We start from the raw sequence: 21135 nt of genomic DNA on the forward strand, positions 1-21135 counted from the left end.
TTATAAAGACTTGTAAATTTTATAGACTTTTTTTTTTCTCTCAAATAGACATTCATTTATTTATTTACACTAATATTTATTATAAATTAATTCATTTATATTTACGAAAGAAAATAACTGATGCTCGTATTTTAAAAAAAATACTCACAAATTTCACCTTGGAATAATTTTTCAATGTTGTTTTTTTTTTTGGAAAATCAAGTATAATATACTATTATTTTTTTAAAAAATAAAATAGAGCATAACAGACAGAACAATTTTCAAACCAATTAAAAACATTCTTCTGAAGAGTCAAATAAAATTCAATTGTCAATAGCATCATATTTTAAAAACCAAAGCACTGAACATAATATTTGCATTCTAGGAATCTCACTGTCAAAACAAAATAACAATAGTTTTCAACCAAGAACCTCATAAGATATATATACTAGTAAGGAGTAAAATATCACTGCATAGTCTAGGAAATATATATCGAACTTGCTCTTTTTTTAAAAGCTGTTTGACCATTGAGTTTCGGCCCTCGTAAGGTAAACTAAAGAAAAGTGCCAATTTCTTTGGGTTCTCCACTAGCTTGTCAGCTACAAACACTCTCTCATCCCGTCGCTGGAACATTTCCAAAGCACCGAACACATTTTTAGTTTTGTCATGATCATTTCCAAGTTTCTTTGAGAGGTCTTCAATGTACATTTTGGTCATCTCACTGAAGTTGTTCATGGCATACAATCTTCTACTTCAGCCACTTGTTTGCGTTTTTTTCCCAATGATTTCTTACCTGATGTTGCGTCAGCTGAGATTGGGGCTGCTACCGACATTGAATCACCATTGTCTTCAGACCCACCAAAAATCTTTCCCAACCCAGTATCAATCCCAGCACCATCAGCTTTCCCCGAGTTTAATACATCCTCATTTACTGCATCAGCAAAGGTCTCGACGTGTTCCCCAGTTGCACGATCACGTCCGAAAATCTCACAACAGTCATTATAATATGGCCAAGACCTGTACCTCATCGCACAGACATTGTTGTCTATCTGTGCAGCAGAAAAATGAGTGAAACTAATTTGTATCTTTAAAAACAATCTGCACCTTAAACAATGATATGAAACTAAGTCATATATGACATAACACAACTTACAAAAGCATAGTAGCATGGTCGATATAAGTGTTTATAAGCAAAAATTATACAACAGAATATCATGATATCAAATAAAAAAACAATATAGTGCATCAGTACTTTTAAAAGCAATCTGAAACTTACAAAAATAATATGAAACTAAGTCATATATGACATAACAGGATAACAGTAATACAATTTTACTTTCTCAATAAATGTCTTAGCAACTCCACTAGTCTCACTTTTACTAGATAGGATCGACATGTCTAAAAATACTTTACTCTTCATTAAATCCCTCTAATTTAAACTTGTATTTTATGGTTTGGCTGGCCTACTAAAGAGAGAATGAATAAGGGCGCTAAATATGGTATAACATGATACAGTAATACGTTTTTACCTTCTCAACAGATTCCCACACTTTATTTGTAGCGTCAATCGTTTTTCAGTTTCATTCCAACCTATTCCACTCTTGCTTAACAATGCCATCAATGTACCATGGGTCTTTTTCCAAACATGTATTTTTGAATTTATATGTGGATTGCCCTTCAAATCATATTTGGAAAGGCTTTCTTCACAACATCCTCAAGAAAACCCAAATAACCAATTCGAAACTCATTCTCCATGTTATATGAGGTGTTTTCTGAATGAAGCCTAGGGTTTTGATGTAGTACATACTTCGTATATACTCGTATTAATTAATTAAAACAGTAAAAAAACACGAATGCACGAAATTTTAATCAAAGCTTTCATGAAGCAGATCTTAATCAGAGCTTGGCCATAGTCATGGACAACCATTGTAGGACGAAGCAGAACCCCCAGTACCAAAAATAGGGGAACCATCGAAAAACAAAATCCCACAGATTTCTCCATTATACAATACATAATTTAGTATTAGATTTACGAGCTTAAACTAAAGAAACATACAAATGGAAAGAAAATGTGGCACTTGTATTATTTTTTCCACTATCATTACAAGTATTCCCGTAAACTAATCAATCATAAAACTCCATTTAATCCATATTTTCATGGTGAAAACTGCAATGATGGTGGCAATGGTGGCTAACGCAAATCAACCAGATCATAACAATATAGCATGTCGGATCTACGGTCACCAATAGAAAAAATAACACCAAAAAACCGTAGCTCATATTTTTGCAACCAACAAAAAAATTACCCCAAACACACAACAAGTTACCTCAAATTTACTTAGCAGAACTCAAAAATTCACGAAAACACCAAAAAAATAAAGAAAAATGTTCCCAACATGCTATCAACACAGATGGCAACGCAAATCTCACCTCTCGGAGTCAAGTTCTTCGTGTTTCTTCTCGCTAGTCGATTCCTTGCCGCCGTCGAGGTAATGCGAAAGTTCTTCGCGTGGTTTCTCTCTCGCGCCGCCAAGAAAAATAATAAATTCTGAAAAGTGAAAAATGAGCGTTAGGGTTCGTTTCGGCGGAGCCGCGGATGTGCATCATTTGGGGGCAACAGTGTCATTTCACATAATTATTATTTTATCCAGCATTTATCCCTCTACCGGGAAGGGATGCTTTCTCCTTGGATAACCAACATTATCACGGGCCCATTTAATTTTGAGGGCTTTTAAAAAATGAATCAAACATGGGTTGAAGATTGATAACTTATTAATCATTTAGTTATCAAGGGTACCAAACTATGCCATTATATATTATAGTGGTAAGTGACCTAACATGATATAAAATAAAAATATGTTGCTAATCGAACTGCTGGGCTTAAGATTTTGTTAATCGAATATTCAAATTTTATAAAGGAAATGTTGAGAAGTACGTTTTAGAAGTACGTTTTAGAAGTTTTCTTAAATATTACCTAAAATGGAAGGGAATATAATGGAGTGATTTTTAGTATTATTAAAGATATAAAATCATTATTTCTACAAATATAATTTTTTTAAAAAAAAAACAAAAAATATAACATCGGTTCTACTTCTCATCTCTCCCTGTAAATTCCAAGTATCAAAATCGGGGGCACAACTGTGGAGCAAAGGAAATCAAGTAGTGTTTGGGAAAGCTAGCTTTTAGAAAGTAATTTTCAGTTTTTTCTTCACAAAATTTCAAATTTTTGTTAAGAAAAAGCGTTGAGAAGTGCTTTTTGCAAGCTTTTCCAAACACAGGACCCAAGTGTATGTAAACTGAATTTGAATCAAAGGCTTCGGCATACTCATTTAAAAAAAAAAAAAAAATTAAAACAAATAAGCATTGCTTTATGCGAATGGTATGATATTTATTAATTAATCATATTTATTTTTTCCGATGTATGACTCAAGCTCTATAAATTATTAGGATTATGCACTATTATCTTATCTAAGTATATGATTTATCATCTTTATATTATGAATCATGCATCATCTCATTTACGAGCAAAACGATCAAGTTTAGTTCAGTTTATCAATAGTTCTGTAACCAATCTTTAAAATAAAAAGATCTCAGCTCAATAAAAAAAAAAGGATGAAAAATTCTAGCCAAGTAGAAATAAAAACGCAACCCCGAATTTCGAATTAATCAAAAGGAAAGTTCAACCCACCCATAGAATTAGTCCATATTCAGATGAGCTAATTTATATACTATAAATTAAGTTAGTTTTTTTAACTTCTAAAAATAAGTGTTCTTGTTAGCACTTATTTTTAGAGGTTGCAAATACTAGCATAATTTGAAATATCCGAAATTTATTTGAATTTGTTAAGAAAAAAATCACAAACACTTGTATTTAGAGGTTGCAAATACAATCTCTAACAAAACGAAAATCCCTACATTTTCACGATATTTATGATATTATATTAATTATAAAAATTCTTTTGAACTAAAGAATGTGTAGCAACCGATTACAATTAAACAGTAACGATGAATAAAAACAAGAACCAGAAGGCCAGAGAGAAAAATATATCATATTTTCACTATTAAAATGAAGATAAACTATATCCATCGATACAACCCAAAAAAAAAAACAAAAAAACAAGTGGGCTCACCTCTTCCCCACATCCACTAAACAACTACAAAGTCACAGGATAAGTGGCAACACTCTCAAAAAGCCGACGTCACCCCTTACGTCACTTCTCGCATAATTCAATTGACCTGAAACTTGCAGCCCCCAAATCCTTGTATGGCCCAATGCCAACGTTACCATCTTCTTCTAAATACCCTTTCACACCTCTTTTCCTCCTCCTATACCAACCCAACCCCAAAACTCCTGCAAATATCACTATTGCCCCAAATAGTAATCCCAGCCCTAGCCCAAGCCATTCATTCACCCCCTTCTTCCCTGCACCCTCCCGCACCTTAAAATACCCCATTTTCGTGTCATCCCCCACAGCCAATAGGGTCTGTATGGGAAATGCTAGCATGTAGCAGAACCCCGAGTAGTTACTGTACACCGCACCCCAGCATGTGCAATTTTGTTCGCATGCCGATTCGCATTGGTTCAAAGAGTCCATTTTTTGGTACCCCATATATTCTTTAAATGGCAATTCGACCCCACTTCTGCGTAGTACTTTGTATCTGTTGTCGTATGCTCCGCAAAAGTCGCCGGAAACTGGAGTCTCCGGGGAGGCGCACTTGCCGGAACCGTCCGCCGTCCGGTTGTCCAGGCAGGAGCATTCCTTTCCCGGTGTGCAAAGCCCGTACGACCCGCAAGAACTGGGTAGTTCGCACGGGTCGGATATTGCTCGGTAATCCAATACCCAATTCGACCCGGTCCAGTAATATCCTTTGAGGTTCCCGTCGGGTTCGATCCTGACCCGGAGATTACCCGACGTGTTTTGTTGGAAACTGTTGAAAGATTCGACATCCACGGGGATCGACCCGTTTTGGAACATGCCCAAATAGCCACCGGACTTGAGGACCAGGTATATAGGGTGGCCATCTACTATGTCTGCTTTAGCCTCTAGTGCTCCATGCTTCAGATACATTTGGCCCGGGCTTGAACCCATGAAATTCGCGTATAGCCCGAAGAAATCCTGACCCAACCGCATCGAATAGAGGCCATTCGATGAAACCAAGTTCATGGAGGTGGTGAAATTCTGGTTTTCCACGAGAGTATCCGAGGGAAAATCAAAACTCTGCCACAGCGCAGTGGCGCCGCCATCAAGCTTCTGGATTTGGAGATTGGAGGTAGTGGAGAGCCAAACACGGTCCCCGAGAGTGGCGGTTGACCAGAACACCCCGGTGCGGGAGTCGGATAAGACCAAGCTTCCATTGAAGAAAAGCTCTGTCGGGTCGGCCCATCTGGCCAAAGGGTTGGTGTTTTCGGACCAAACCGGGACGGAAGACGGCGCGTGGATCACAGATAGAGCGAGCTGGTTTCCGTTAGTTCTGAGGAATCCGAAGGAGTAGTTACCAGTTGAATCGGTGATTATGGGTTGGAAAGAGGAAACGGAAGGATCTGGAACAACTCTGAATCCGATTCGAAGCTCTTGCGGGGAATCTCCGCCATGCGAGCTGCTCGTGAATCTGTATATAGAGGAAAGAATTGCGAGGAGAAGAAGATGATTCAGTGATCTGAATCGCGGGAGAATAATATTGATGCTGCTATCCATTTGAAGCGTTGCATACGCACACGGGGAGATGGATCGGAGGCGGAAATTTGATGATTCTGCTAATTTTGAAACTGACAAGGAAATGAGCAGAAGTACACAAAAGGTTTCTTTATATAGTATTGTTAATATTATTCAATGCATGTGATAAAATATATATTGAGCTTATACTTATTCCCATCGATCTGACCATATGGGAAAATGTTAAATTAGTAGCGCCTTCGAGAATATCTTTTTTTAAAAAAAAAATATATAATAATAATAATAATAATAATAATGCATATATATGATGCGTATATTACACCGGGGAAATGATTATAATATAATATAAATTTGATGAAATATAGTATTATATTTTATTAATTTTTAAGTGGATGAAACCAACACTTTAGGTAATCATTAATTATTAGCTGAATCCATATTCCATACATTTGGGCATCGTTTGAGTTTGATGATATGATAAATAATACAAAGATAAGTAATATAATGTGATAAAAAAATAAATAAGAAATGATATTGATATAGTATTTGATTTGATTGATATATTATAGTTTGTTGATTGATTGATTAAATTTTATATAAAATGATAAAATGACTATTTCGTCCTTTTAATAAATTAATAAAATATGAATAATATTATTTATAAAGGGTAATGTAATAATTTAAATTCAATGATTTGGTAGATTTAAAAAAAATAATTAATGATTTGATTGGTGTAATATAAATAATTAATAGATGGATAAATAATGAAAAGAAAAACGTATGATCGGATAATTCACGCCTTCCTTTTTGCTTTTGTTCTTTGGAAGTTGGAATTATGCTGGATTCTTTTTTTAAAAAAATTAGGAACAAATTAAGAAGCTTAATTTTGATTGCTATTTATTTGAAAGTTAGTGAATGGACTCATTACATTTTCGTTCTTAAATATTTTGCATATTATAATCAAAGAACTTAAATCCTCAGGTTTGAGCGTTGATATATTATAAATGTAGATATATTTACTTAATCAAATTCGAGGGTGCAAAATCCATTAATATTCAATTTTTAATTAATGTAATTTTACTATTTCTATATACTTTATATAAGAATAATATTTTTTTTTTAAATGAGGTGAGGGCCATTTCTATGTGGTGTGACCTGAACTGAGATAGAACTCAGGTATTTGTACTTGATGTTAGTATTTAATTTCTTTTTTTTTATAAAGGGTGCTTAAATTTATAAATAGTCAGTTGTGTTGTGAAAAAGTAAAAATTTATGATAAAAAGTAAAAACTCCAAAACTCAAAATATATCAAACTCTACACTTTATAATATATTTCTCTCAACTCAATTGTATTTTTTATCACAAATGAAGACCTATTTATAGATCCACATTTGAGATTAGTCCAAAAATTAAAACATCATCCTCTACATCATCACACACTAATTTTCCACATTTTACAACTCAATATTCAACAATAATAAAATAATATATTTTCAACACTCCCCCTTATGATGATGATCGTCATATGATGATTGTTTTTATTATGTGTTTTTATGTTGCCTAGTTAAAAACCTTACTAGAAAAAACCCAGTGGGATAAAAACCATAGCAAAGAAAAAAGAGTGCAGCCACGTAAACTCCCCCTCATGTTAACATGAGTGATTCTTCACATATTCCGCAGATTGCGAATCTCAATGTTGTATATATGTTTTCTGAATATCGTCGTGGGAAGTGCCTTTGTGAAGAGATCTGATGAGTTCTCACTTGATTGAATATAACAGATATCAATATCTTTATTCTTCTCAAGTTCTTGAGTGTAGGCAAAGAACTTTGGGGGTATATGTTTTGTTCTGTCACTTTTGATGTATCCTTCTTTCATTTAAGTAATACATGCAGCATTGTCTTCATACAAAGTCACAGGCTTCTTGTTTACTGTCAATCCACACGATATTTGAATATGTTTGGTCATTGACTTTAACCATACACATTCACGACTTGCTTCATGTAATGCAATAATCTCGGCGTGATTTGATGAAGTTGTTACGAGTGTTTGTTTCTGTGAACGCCAAGAAATTGCGGTGCCTCCACGAGTAAATACATATCTGGTTTGGGAACGTGCCCTATGTGGATCAGATAAATACCCAGCATCAGCATAACCAATGATACTTTGATTGGTGTCTTTTGAGTACAAAAGTCCCAAATCTGTCGTTCCTCGTAGATAACGAAATATATGTTTAATTCCGTTCCAGTGCCTCTTTGTTCGATATGAATTGAATCTTGCCAATAAATTTACAGCAAAAGATATATCAGGTCTAATGCAATTTGCAAGATACATAAGGGCACCAATGACACTTAGATATGGTACTTCTGGACCAAGAATAACTACATCATCCTCACATAGACGGAATGTATCTTTTTTTATGTTTAATGATCTTACAACCATTGGAGTACTTAATGGATTTGATTTATCCATATTAAAATGTTTAAGGATCTTTTCTGTATAATTTGCCTGATGAACAAAAATTCCACATTCTTTTTGTTCGATTTGCAAACCCAGACAGTACTTGGTTTTTCCAAGATCCTTCATTTCAAATTCTTCCTTCAAGTACATCATAACTTCTTGAATTTCTTTATTCGTTCCAATGATGTATAATATACAACAATTATTACACATCCGGATGTTGTTTTCTTAATGAAAACACAAGGGCATATTGGATCATTTACATATCTCTTTTTCATCAAGTGATCACTTAGCCGATTATACCACATTCGGCCGGATTGCTTCAACCCATATAATGATCTTTGCAATTTTACAGAATAAAATTCTCTGGGTTTTGAACTTTGTGCTTCATGCATCTTAAATCCTTCAGGGATTTTCATATATATATCACTATCAAGTGATCCATATAAGTAAGTCGTAACAACATCCATCAGACACATTTCCAAATTTTCAGAGACTGCCAAACTAATCAAATATCGAAACGTAATTGCATCCATAACAGGAGAATACGTTTCTTCATAATCAATTCCAGGCCTTTGAGAAAAACCTTGTGCAACAAGTCTAGCTTTATATCTGACTATTTCATTTTTCTCATTTCGCTTTCGAATAAAAACCCATTTGTATCCAACAGGTTTTACACCTTCAGGTGTGAGGACTATAGGTCCAAAAACATTGCGTTTATTTAGCGAATCCAATTCAACCTGGATGGCATCTTTCCATTTTGCCCAATCATGACGAGTTTTACATTCACCAAAGGATTTTGGTTCATGATCCTCGTTTTCATTTATGATGTCACATGCCACATTATAAGAAAATATCTCATCAATATCTTCTATATCTTTTCGGTTCCATATTTTTCCAGTATTAATATAATTGATAGAGATTTCACGATTCTCGTCAGTTTGTGGTTCTGACAGAACATTTTCATCATCTGGTGTTTCTTCTGGAACACCATTTTCTATTTTATGATCATCGTGTTTCTCTATGCCTTTTATTTTCCGAGGATTTTTATCCTTGGAACCGACTGGCCTTCCACGCTTCAAGCGTTTTATGACATCATGAGTGTCTTCAATTTGTTTCTTTGGAATTTCAATTCGAGCAGGGGCATTTACAGCGTGTATATATGATTTTTTACCCCTTTTGTGTCTGCAAATGCATCTGGAATTTGATTTGCAATTCTTTGCAAGTGTACAATTTGTTGTACATCTTTCTCACATTGTTTGGTCCTTGGATCCAAATGTAACAATGATGGTACATACCATGTGATTTCTTTTTCGATGTGTTTCTTTTCTCCCCCTAACATTGGGAAGATTTCTTCATTAAAATGACAATCAGCAAAACGTGCTGTAAACACATCGTCTGTTTGAGGCTCAAGATATCGAATGATTGATGGGCTATCATAACCGATATAAATACCGATTTTTCTTTGAGGACCCATTTTTGATCGTTGAGGTGGTGCAATAGGCACATACACCGTACATCCAAAAATTCTCAAATGAGAAATATTTGGTTCTTTACCAAATGCAAGCTGCAGTGGGGAGAATTATGATATGCACTTGGTCTGATGCGAATTAATGCTGCAGCATGTAAAATTGCATGTTCCCATATAGAAATAGGGAGTTTTGTTCTCATAATCATTGGTCTAGCAATCAGTTGTAGACGTTTAATCAATGATTCAGCTAATCCATTCTGTGTATTAACATGAGCAACATGATGTTCAACAGTAATTCCCATTGACATACAATAGTCATTGAAAGTTTGGGAAGTAAATTCTCCAGCATTATCAAGTCTTATTTTCTTGATTGTATAATCGGGAAATTGATTCCGCAATTTTATTATTTGAGCCATTAGTCTTGCAAATGCCACATTCCGAGTTGACAATAAGCATACATGTGACCATCTGCTGGAGGCATCGATCAATACCATAAAATATCGAAATGGTCCACATGGTAGATGAATTGACCCACAAATATCACCCTGAATACGTTCAAGAAATATGAGTGATTCTGTTTGGATTTTAGCTGGCGATGGTCTTATAATAAGTTTTTCAAGAGAACATGCTTTACATTGAAACTTATTATTCTGAAAGATCTTCTGGTCTTTCAATGGATGACCATGCGTATTTTCAATAATTCTTCGCATCATTATTGAACCAGGATGTCCCAATCGATCATGCCAATTGGTTAATATTGAAGAACTATTAACCACCATATTTGATTCGATTGGCCTTATATGTGTATAATGCAATCCAGTAGGGAGCATTGATAATTTTTCAACCACATATTTCTTTCCTGATTTATATGTGGTAAGACACATATATTTCTGATTTCCATCAGTTATCGTCTCAGTATCATATCCATGAGAATATATGTCATTAAAACTCAACAAATTTCTTTTCGATTATGGTGAATATAAAGCATCATTTATCAGAAATTTTGTACCATTTGGTAACAAAAATTGTGCTTTACCACAACCTTCAATCAAGTCTACAGGACCTGATATGGTATTCACCATTGCTTTTGTTGGTTTTATTTCCAGAAAATATCTTTTATCTCGCAGCATAGTGTGCGTTGTACCACTATCTGGTATGCAAATTTCCATGATATTATTTTCATGTTTGCTCATAGCATTTTCATATCAAACTTCACAAAAATATAATAAAGAAAAATCAAGGATAATATATATATGCAAAATATATCATGTTTCATAAAAATGCATGAAAAATATAGCATGTTACATTCTAGTCCCACCAATATATTAATCAATGTTCTCGAAATCATTTGAAAAAATCGGCAGCATTGAAATAAGTTGAACCACTTAAATGGTTACTGATTTCAACAAAATTGGTCTCTTTTTCTTTCCCCTTTATCGATACTTTAAAGAGCTTACATAAGTGCTCAGGGGTACATGAACAATTTCTTGGAGTGCCACATTTATTATAAGCACTCTCATATCTTTTTGAATGATTTTTATTTTCACTCATATTTTCATGCTGCCCTTTTGGGTGGTTCGTGACGTTCTTTTGAGATTAGTTATTGAAGTAACTATCTTGATTATTTTCATATCCACGGCCATAACCACGACCGCGATCATTTTTACATCCACGTTCATGACCACATCCACTTCCTCGACCACGACCAAAATCTTGTTTATGCCTTTGATTTTGGTTTTCATTTTTCATTACGACATTTGCTTCAGGAAATGTCGTTGATCCAGTGGGTCGGGATTGATGATTTCTTATTAACAATTCGTTGTTCTTTTCTAGTGATATCGAGAGCAACGAATTTAAGTTTTGCCAAATTTGACATGATGGTACTAGAAAAACAACAATGCATTTTATTAGTTAATTTCCATTAATATGACAATACAAAATAATGGGTAAACGACGAGTACAAGTATGTTTAAAAATAGATAAAATGTGTGCGGTGGAAAATCGCTGGTGAGTACAAGACTCGTGAGCATGATGATCATAGCCGTTATGAAAAATAGCCTTATAAATGCCATCATCTTCATCTTCGAAAAATCGAGAAAATATTTTGAGAGAAAGAATGAATTTTGGTGTGATTGAAAATGAGTTTGAGTGAACATATTTATAGGCAAAAAACTAGCCGTTTTGTGACCGTTGGGGGTAAGGAAAAAATTGAGTATGTGTTGAATAAAATTTGTGATAATGATGCAATGCATATAATGATAATCATAATTAAATAATTATGTATATCATATCACATTATTATAAGATTGGTGTCGTAGACAACCTTTTATATAATATTATGAAATTATACCAATATAGTTAGTATAAAGTCAGGTATAGTATATCATATTATATTATTATAAGATCGGTGTCGTAGACAACCTTTTATATAATAACATGAGATTATACGAATATGGTTAGTATATAAATACACAATAATTTATATCATATCACGTTATTATAAGGTCAGTGTCATAGACAACCTTTTATATAATAACATGAAATTATATATTGATACAGTTAATATATATACATAATAAATATATATCACGTTATTGTTTAAAAACCTTAGAGGCTTTTATACTTGTCGTATCCCTTACCGAAAGTGTGGGATGTCGTCTTAACATCCTCCCAGGATTTATAACAAGTTTTGAAAAAAATTATTTTTTTCATAACATGATATTATATATTAACATATACACAATAAAAATATATAAACAGTAAAATAAAAATTCTTACTTGTTGAATATTTTTGACTTCTTCTTGTATTTTGGAGCGTCGGAAAATATAGAGAACCTTCGAGCGATCGTGTTGATAACGTGTTGTGAAAAAGTAAAAATTTATGGTAAAAAGTAAAAACTCTAAAACTCAAAATATATCAAACTCTACACTTTATAATATTTTTCTCTCAACTCAATTGTATTTTTCATCACAAATGAAGACCTATTTATAGATCCACATTTGAGATTAGTCCAAAAATTAAAACATCATCATCTACATCATCACACACTAATTTTCCACATTTTACAACTCAATATTCAACATTCAATATTCAACAATAATAAAATAATATATTTTCAACAAGTTGATATATATTTTTTCTTCCATTTTTGGTCAAATCATTATTCATTTCTTTGTCCACATTTCAGATTAATTCTGCTTAACCACCAACTCACTTTTTAGGGAAACCGAATTTCTAAACCTAACTTGAAGTCAAATTATCAAACAGACTACAAATATTATAAGTAATTTTGTATAAATTAGTACTTTTCTCTAGAAAAACCTTATGATCAACAAGTTGGAGTACGGTGGCAAACATATTATATCCAATATTAATCATGTCCAATATAATTTTGGTAATCAACACTGTTAATAGTATCTATTAAATTACATCTTTTTTTTTTAAAAAAAAAAAACAATCATTATTAATTATTATTATTATTTTAAAGATGGGGTAAAGGGAGGGGGGGGGGGGGGGGGGGGGGGGCCATCCTGGTTAGCTGGCTACTGACTGACGCCATTGACCTTTAGGCTTTAACCATTTAAAAGTCAAATATAGTTGCTTCTATTTTATTTCCTTTTGTTTTTGTTTTTTAAAAAAATTATTACAATTATGTTTTCTCTCTTTTTTAGGTCGTGAGTGTTATGATGCCTTAATTAGTTTGACTTAAATATGAGGGACACTCGACCCACCTCAGAGTGTAGGCTTTCGGTTGCACAATAATTTGTGGGATAAGACATCTCACAATAAATGGGAAGCCATAAGTCAACTATTTTTCTTTTCTTTTCATTTTTCGAAATTGTATACCTTTTTTGAAAAAATCGTATTTTGGCTAGACATATATATAGATTTCACGATTACTTAAATCTTAGTTTAATACTTTTTATTGTACTAATTATCAACATAATTGAATTCAAATTTATTATTGACATCAAGACACACGATCAGAATATATAATTTTTTACTATATTATTAAGTCTAAGCACCATATACAAAATGTTTATGGTGTCACGGTGAATATACGTTCACCTATTTATTTTTTTTATACCCCTACATACACTATCTCTCCCCAAACTTCCTTCTCATTCCCCACTTCTCACGTTTTCCAACAACCTACATCCTTCAAACTTCATGTCCACTACTTAGTTCCTGCAACAGACTCTCCATATATTTTTTTACAATATTTTTTTTTTGAATTTATTTTTATTTTTGTTTTGTGTAGTTATAAGTTTTAACCTCTTGATACATTCAATTTTTAAGTAGCAATGCATCTCTTATTCACTTAATTATATTTTATCATATACATACATAATTATAAATATAGATATTTTTAAATGCCTAATTTTCATCATTTTCATATTTGTGTGCCACGGCGGATAGTACCAATAAAAATTGGTTTCAAAGTGCGCACTAAAGATAGTAGCTGCGGATTTTCACGTCACAAAAAAAAATAAAAAAGTGGGTTCAAATTTCAAATCAATATTGTATGGACATATTGATGGACACGTAAATATTTTTAAAATATAATGGATTTAGTCAACCCTAGATTAAATGGCTTTGACTTTGAATTTTCCTTTTTATTTTTCCTATATCAAAGAAAGCCTCAGACAGTGCATGCAATCAAAGCGCAACTGTATTCCTTCCCACCAAAACAAAAGAAATAAAACACTATGAAAGATTTTTTTGAGCTAAAATTATTGGGTCAAATCATCTCTCACGATGATAGGTTACACCTAAAAATTCAACTGGGCCTAAGCCCAATCATTAAGGTCCACTCCGAATATTTTTAAGGCCCAAGCTTATTTAAATATTATATATATTTAATTCAAGCAGGCCCTGAATTCTACAAAAGCCCATAAGAGGCTCAAGCCCATACGGCTCTCCAAATATCTATAAATAGCTCAAGTCACCTCATTATTAAGGTACACACTTTCTTGAGCAATATATCGCTCTATTCTCGATTATTATTCCTTGAGTAGTAACTGACTTGAGCGTCGGAGTGCCTTCGCCGGGAACCCTCCCGGCTCCTCTGACTTTGTTTTGTGACGTAGGAACAACCCACTGAAGATCTCCTCCGGGAACATACCAGGACTTACTGATACTCCGGACTTTGCGGAAGCATCGTGTCTTATACAAGTGATTTTTGGCTACATCACACGAATATAGATCTATAAGATCAGTCTCATAACAGACTTTGAAATTTAAGCTTTATTTAATTGACTCCGCCGAGGCATTTTTCCCATTTCTTTTGGCTCTTTTAATTAATGCATATATGTCAAGAGAGAAAGGCGAATAAGTAAAAAAATATATATTAAAAAATTAAAATGAGAATTTCGACTTTAAAAAGAAGATAAGTTCAAATATTTTTTTTAAAAACAAACACCATAAATATATGTCGATTACTCACAGTCATGTGTTACAATGTTATAAAAACCAAGGTAAAAAACCACCGTACAACCAAACAAGAGAAGTTCAAATAATATTAATGATTGGTTTGTATGTTATTCCTTTTTATGATCATAACAATCGTTGAATTTTATACTTTGTTATGACGTGAGATCACGCGGTCGTTATTACGCAGGATCAAACCTTCCATGAGGCCAAGGAAGACTTCGCATCAGGGCCCAGCCTTGGAGGGGACCGAATTTTTTTATATACAAAAAAATTATATATTGCTATAAGTTGGTGTTTGCTGAAAGTCTAAAAAAAAATTAATAATAAAAATAATAATAATAATAATAATAATAATAATAAAAATAATAATAATAATAACCATTGTTAAATAAAAAGAAACCAATTTTAATATTTTTTATAATTGATCAAACTTAATTTTCTTTCAAGTTTGGTATAAACAATTTAAAAAATATCAAGAAATTTTTTAGATTTTTTTTTAAAAAATAAATTGGAGAAATTAATGAATAAACCTTAAGATTGAAGGAGTCTTGCATGAAGTTTCAACTATGCTGACGAGTTGTGTTTGGTGTTGATTTTCTTAAGATGCTATTAAACAAATGAAAAAGAGCAAATGCTACAATATTTGACAAAACTGCATGGTTTATTTTCAAATATTAACATTGGCTATAAAATTTTGTTAATCATATCAAGAACATTTTATCAGTAAAAAAAAGTTTTTCAAGTTGAAGTTTATAATCAAGAATCATTTTCGATAAAAAAAAATTGTTACAGAGTACATTAAAAGTGCTAGTTATGTTGTACTTGTATAGTGACAAATAAATCGTTTGACAACTAGATTACACGAGTTTAAAAATATTATTACATCTAAAACATTTATACGAGTAATATATGTAATTATTTCAAATATGTGTTGACTTGTTATTGATGTAATATTATATCGTTTATTGTGTATTTGTGTACTACCATCATCTTTTTTATTTGGGAATCGAACTTTACATTTATTATAACAAGAGTGCTCATATTTTATGATTTTATTTTTCGCCTTAAGTTCTGTCAAACTCAGATAGAGCCGTCAAAACGGGTCAGGCCGTCGGACCAGCCTGCCATAAAAAATTGGCGGGTCGGGTTGGGTTTTTTTGGGCTATTTGGAGGCGGGCCTTAACGGGCCAACACAAACGGGTCGCGGGTTGAGGCTAGGGCTTTAAACGAGCCGAACCGAGCCGAACTATAGCAAAATTTTAGTGTTCAAGTTCGAGCTCGAGTTCGAATTGTGATATTCGAAGTTCGGCTCGAAACTCAAAATTTTTTTATTTTCGGCTCGAGTTCGATTCGATAGAGAGTTCGAGTTCGAGTTCGAGTTCGAGTTCGATTCAAATATATTATATAATATTTATATAATATTATCTATATAAATATTATTTATAATATTTTATATAATATATATTATATAAAATATTATATATGTATATTATATAAAGGTTCGCGAGCTGGCTCGCGAATTTTCGAACAAAAGATTTTAGGCTCAAGTTCGACTAGTATAATAGTTCGAGTTCGGCTAGAGTTCGAAAAATTCAAATTCGAATCGAATATTTTTTCGAGTCGGATCGAATAGTTCACGAGCCGGCTCGGCTCATTTACAGCCCTAGTTGAGGCGGGGCAGGGAGGGCCGACCAGCAGTTTTTTTAAATTTTTTTTTTACTTTTTTTGAATTATGGGCATAAAAGTACTTATTTTTAAATAATGTGATTTTAAAACTAGTATTTGTAATATTTTTAATATCTTACATTATTATTTTTTGGGTTAAATATATATTTATAATATTCATATTATTTGCAAATGCGATTTTTTTATACAAAATATAATAGTTAACATCAAAATTTTATATGATTTGTTTGATTGTGACTTTTATTATTTGTTATTGTTTAACATTGTTGATATATTATTTTCAATCTTAAATACTAATTTTATTTTTTTGAATTATATATATATATTTTAAATTTTAGCGGGCTAGGCGGAACCGGGGCGGGGCGGGTTGGAATTTTTATGGCCCATTTGGAGATGGGCCTAAACGGGCCGCATGTCATGGCATGGCGGGGCTGGCGGGGTGGGGTGGGGCAGGCCCAATGGCGGAGCTAGGATTTCTGATCTACTCAAGCTAAAATTTTAATCTCTCGAATCTTTCAATATTTTGAATTGAGCTACTCGGGCTAATACCAAATTAATCCAAAATTTTTCAAAATTTCTATATACAAAAATTTGAAAAAAAAAAAAAAAAAAGTCGGGCCACCCGTGTGGCTCTGCCACTAGGCGGGCCGGCCCTTATGACACCTCTAAACTCATATAGGGCTATGAAATTATGTTAAATAAGTAAACTGCATCGAGCAAATCCTATACTAAAAGCTTGCCGGAAAGATGTTGATATTAAGAATAGAACTTGTTAATAGCTTACCCCATAATTTTGTCAAGACCCTGTGTATGTTGGTCAACAAAAATTAGAATAAATAAGCAAGTGAATGGAAAATACCCAGATTAATGTAATGATTATTTTCGCTTCATTTGCGTAATAATCTACCCTATAAAAGTATGTTTTGGTGGGGTTGACGATCAATACTCGCCTAGTTGTGGATAAATAAATCAAGTCCCTTTCACTGATTCTGGGCCTACTTTTCTGGCCCAAAGTCCGAAGTTAAACATTTGTGTAGGCTGAGAATTTTGGTCCTCGGAAGTTTCCAGGCCCAAACTAAATTTTGTTTAGAGTTTTTATTTAGAGGTTTAATTAATAATAATGGTTATTGTGGAAGGCTCTATGTCAAATCTTGACATATGAAGGTTATAAAAGTAAATATGGTTTCTCTAGTCAGCTGCTTCGGCCACTTTATGTTAATGAGGCTGGTATAAATTTTCTAGGTCACATTAAATAAGTAAATGGTACGTAGGACCATATAATATATTTATAACATATGTAGGTCTAATCTTTAATATAATTGGAAACCATCTAACTTCCAATAGTGCTCCATCTCAAAGTGGGAACAAGTGATGATACTGTAATCTTTCCATTTGCATGTACAATATGATAAGGTTGATTCTGGGGGTACACCTAACGAAGATATTATTATTTACTCATTTTAACACGATGTGAAGTCATTGCTGTTAATGATTAATACAATTCGTCTTGCATGTAGGCGTGGATGCTCGTGATATACAGTAAAAAAAAAAAAAACGAGTTGTATTATTATGGTTAGCGCTCTTAGTTTAACTTTCACAAAAATTGATACTATTATGATCAATTTTTGTGATATGGATAACTGACTTGACTCAACCTATGAAAGAACATTACTTTTCAATACTGGTATAATCGAATTATCGAATTGACCTACCTCACACGAGACTCGCTCTTTTAACTTCTTCAAAGGCCCGATCTTTGATTTTGTTTTTCCCACAAAATTCATTACTTTTAAAGTTGAATGGATGTATGTAGCCATATATATCTCGTAGTGGAAAGATCTTCTGCATCATATTGCATCGAAGATATTTTACTTTCTTGCATGTGTTGTTAGCAAGTCAATATTATCAAAGTTAGGTGACTATCCAAAAGTTAGGAGGGGGCCATGGCAAGATTATGCAAAGTCATTCTCTTTGATCACGAATAAATCCATATCTCTTTGGATATATGAGATGAAGGGATCGATTACGAATATGAACATATCCTTTCACATTAGTATATAACCAGTTTCAAATTTTTATTTGATATTCCCCTATTCTACTTTTTGGACAAGGAAAAGTTGGTCTTCCAATTAGTTAGTGAATTCTTAGGCCAACCGATCGAAAAGGTTAAGCTACGCATGCAAATTTTGTTTGACAAATTAAAGGCGTGAGAGGGGGAAAAAAAAAAGGTTGTGCTTGTGTGTGTGTCTATATATATAATATGTCAGATTAGAATAAGTAGAGGGAAAGCATGATCTAGAAATTATTCTTTTTTTTAAAAAAAAAAAAATAAAGTCACGAACACAATGAAATCCCAATTATATTCACATAAAACTGTTATTAAAAAAATCTAAAGTCACATATAATAATTAACTATATATACAACACAAATTTCACTCTAGCTCATGATTATAATATGTTAACATTAGCTTATCTTATACTTTGTGTGCCCACATTTTTGGGAAAATAAATTTGCTCGAATCATAAGGTTACGCATGCATTAACAGTATAAAGAGATTTCAATGGATCAAATCCCATATGTTTTGCATGCAGATTCTATAGATCGCCCTTTTTGACTCCTACATTTTACTCCAACAATATCTTGATTAGGTAAAGGATGATGCAATCGTACATGGTATTCTGTTCCTTTTCCCTTTACTTTTTATTGAAATTTTATATTTTTTTCATCATTTTTTGGTGTATTTTTAACAACGATCTTCAACAAGAGTATTTTTTTTTCTCATATACAATAGATAAAATCTATTGTACGTCTTTAGCTTTTTTTCTTGTAGCTTGAAATAAACCAATGACTTGAATTTGATCTTTAGTATGCGATTATATTTGCTTTAATATTTATTTTGTTTCTAAAATAAAATGAAAGTTATTTTTTTAAAAAAAATAGTGTTAGTGTGTATTATTAATTAATAAATAATCAGAGAAGATATGATGACTTGGAACGAAATTCGTATATATCACATCAACCGAAAGTGGGATAGTTGTAAACCTGTTGTTTTCTTTTTCCAAGCTGACGGCTAATGTTACATTCCACTCAAATCCAACAAAAAAAAATATATCAATTCCCATTAACAACTCTCAAATTCCATTGACAAAATGTATAATTGATGGTGTCAATAGAATATAATTTATTTAATATAAATGTTAATCCACTGATTTTTATATAGTTTTATCAATATATATATTTATTATTTATTTTTAGAATGAATATACGTATTTATTTATGTTCGATATGTGTATGGCTCAAATCTAAGTATTTAACCACGTGAGCAAGAAACATTATGAATTAAATTTTCAATTTAATTGTCCGAACGAATGAATGTATTGACGTTCATTCTTGGAATTATATATATATATATATATATATATATATATAATTCCAAGAATGAACGTCAATACATTCATTCGTTCGGACAATTAAATTGAAAATGTAATTCATAATGTTTCTTGCTCACGTGGTTAAATACTTAGATTTGAGCCATACACATATCGAACATAAATAAATACGTATATATATATATATATATATATAGAGTTCTTTTATGGTGCCCAACTCATATGCCCAACTCCATGCCCACCATGTACAATATGTGATAAGTCAACTCATCAATTGTGTTGGTCAACTCACATATTGTACATGGTGGGCATGGAGTTGGGCATATAGAGTTGGGCACAATAAAAGAACTCTATATATATATATATATATATATATATATATATATATAGCCCACATGGGCATATGCTCGATTTAACCCTCACATAAGTCAATGAATCTCTGACTCATATTAGATGAGATCCCCTTCGGGATCAACCTTTTATATATATAAACTTAGTGCATGTGTCACAAACAACATGTATCTTGATCACTTTTCTAGCAAGAGTAATTATGTCCTAACAAATTAAGTATAGACGTAAACACAATAAATAATGCTAGTTTATTTAAGAGTGATGAAATCAGTTTCGTTGGGATTTATATAAAATTTTCAAATACCAGAAATGATTTAAAATCATATTATATTTGTGGATGAATTATTTTGATTCGTATTGTCAAATTATGTACACGATAAATTTGAATTAATATCCAAACGCAGATCGAATTCATTAATAATTCAAGAGTGGCCTAAAAGCATTAATTCCACTCGTATATTCAATAGACCGTGCATGAACGATATGATTTGCACACCCCTTTTGTTTTGACTTGTCATTAAATATATTATTTATTTATTTATTTATTCTGCAATCAAATCAAATCATAGCCTAAAGTTTATTGGAATTTATTGAAACCAAAAAGATAATCAAAGATAAGAGAAGGTTTTTGAAAAGCTAATATCGTGATTATCTTCACTTTTTGACACCATCACTCAGTATTAAGCACA

General features: G+C 32.4%; 1 protein-coding gene and 1 long non-coding RNA gene across 2 annotated transcripts; both read right to left on the minus strand.

The window, feature by feature from the left end:
* Positions 1-435: 435 nt before the first annotated feature.
* On the minus strand, positions 436-2539 carry LOC140892223 (uncharacterized). Its single transcript, XR_012152762.1, has 2 exons — positions 2410-2539; positions 436-1028 (listed from the first exon to the last, which is right to left on the minus strand). It is a non-coding gene; the product is annotated as an uncharacterized lncRNA (long non-coding RNA).
* Positions 2540-3970: 1431 nt separating this feature from the next.
* On the minus strand, positions 3971-5779 carry LOC140892180 (PAN domain-containing protein At5g03700). Its single transcript, XM_073300948.1, has one exon. The coding sequence runs from the start codon at positions 5673-5675 to the stop codon at positions 4191-4193; it is 1485 nt and encodes a 494-aa protein (XP_073157049.1). The 5' UTR covers positions 5676-5779; the 3' UTR covers positions 3971-4190.
* Positions 5780-21135: the final 15356 nt, after the last annotated feature.

This window comes from Henckelia pumila, chromosome 3, assembly GCF_033568475.1.
Source record: "Henckelia pumila isolate YLH828 chromosome 3, ASM3356847v2, whole genome shotgun sequence".
Taxonomy (NCBI): Eukaryota; Viridiplantae; Streptophyta; class Magnoliopsida; order Lamiales; family Gesneriaceae; genus Henckelia; species Henckelia pumila.

Coding starts and splice junctions, on each gene's coding strand:
- LOC140892180 (XM_073300948.1), bottom strand. CDS start 5,675: ATGGATAGCAGCATCAATATTATTCTCCCGCGATTCAGATCACTGAAT.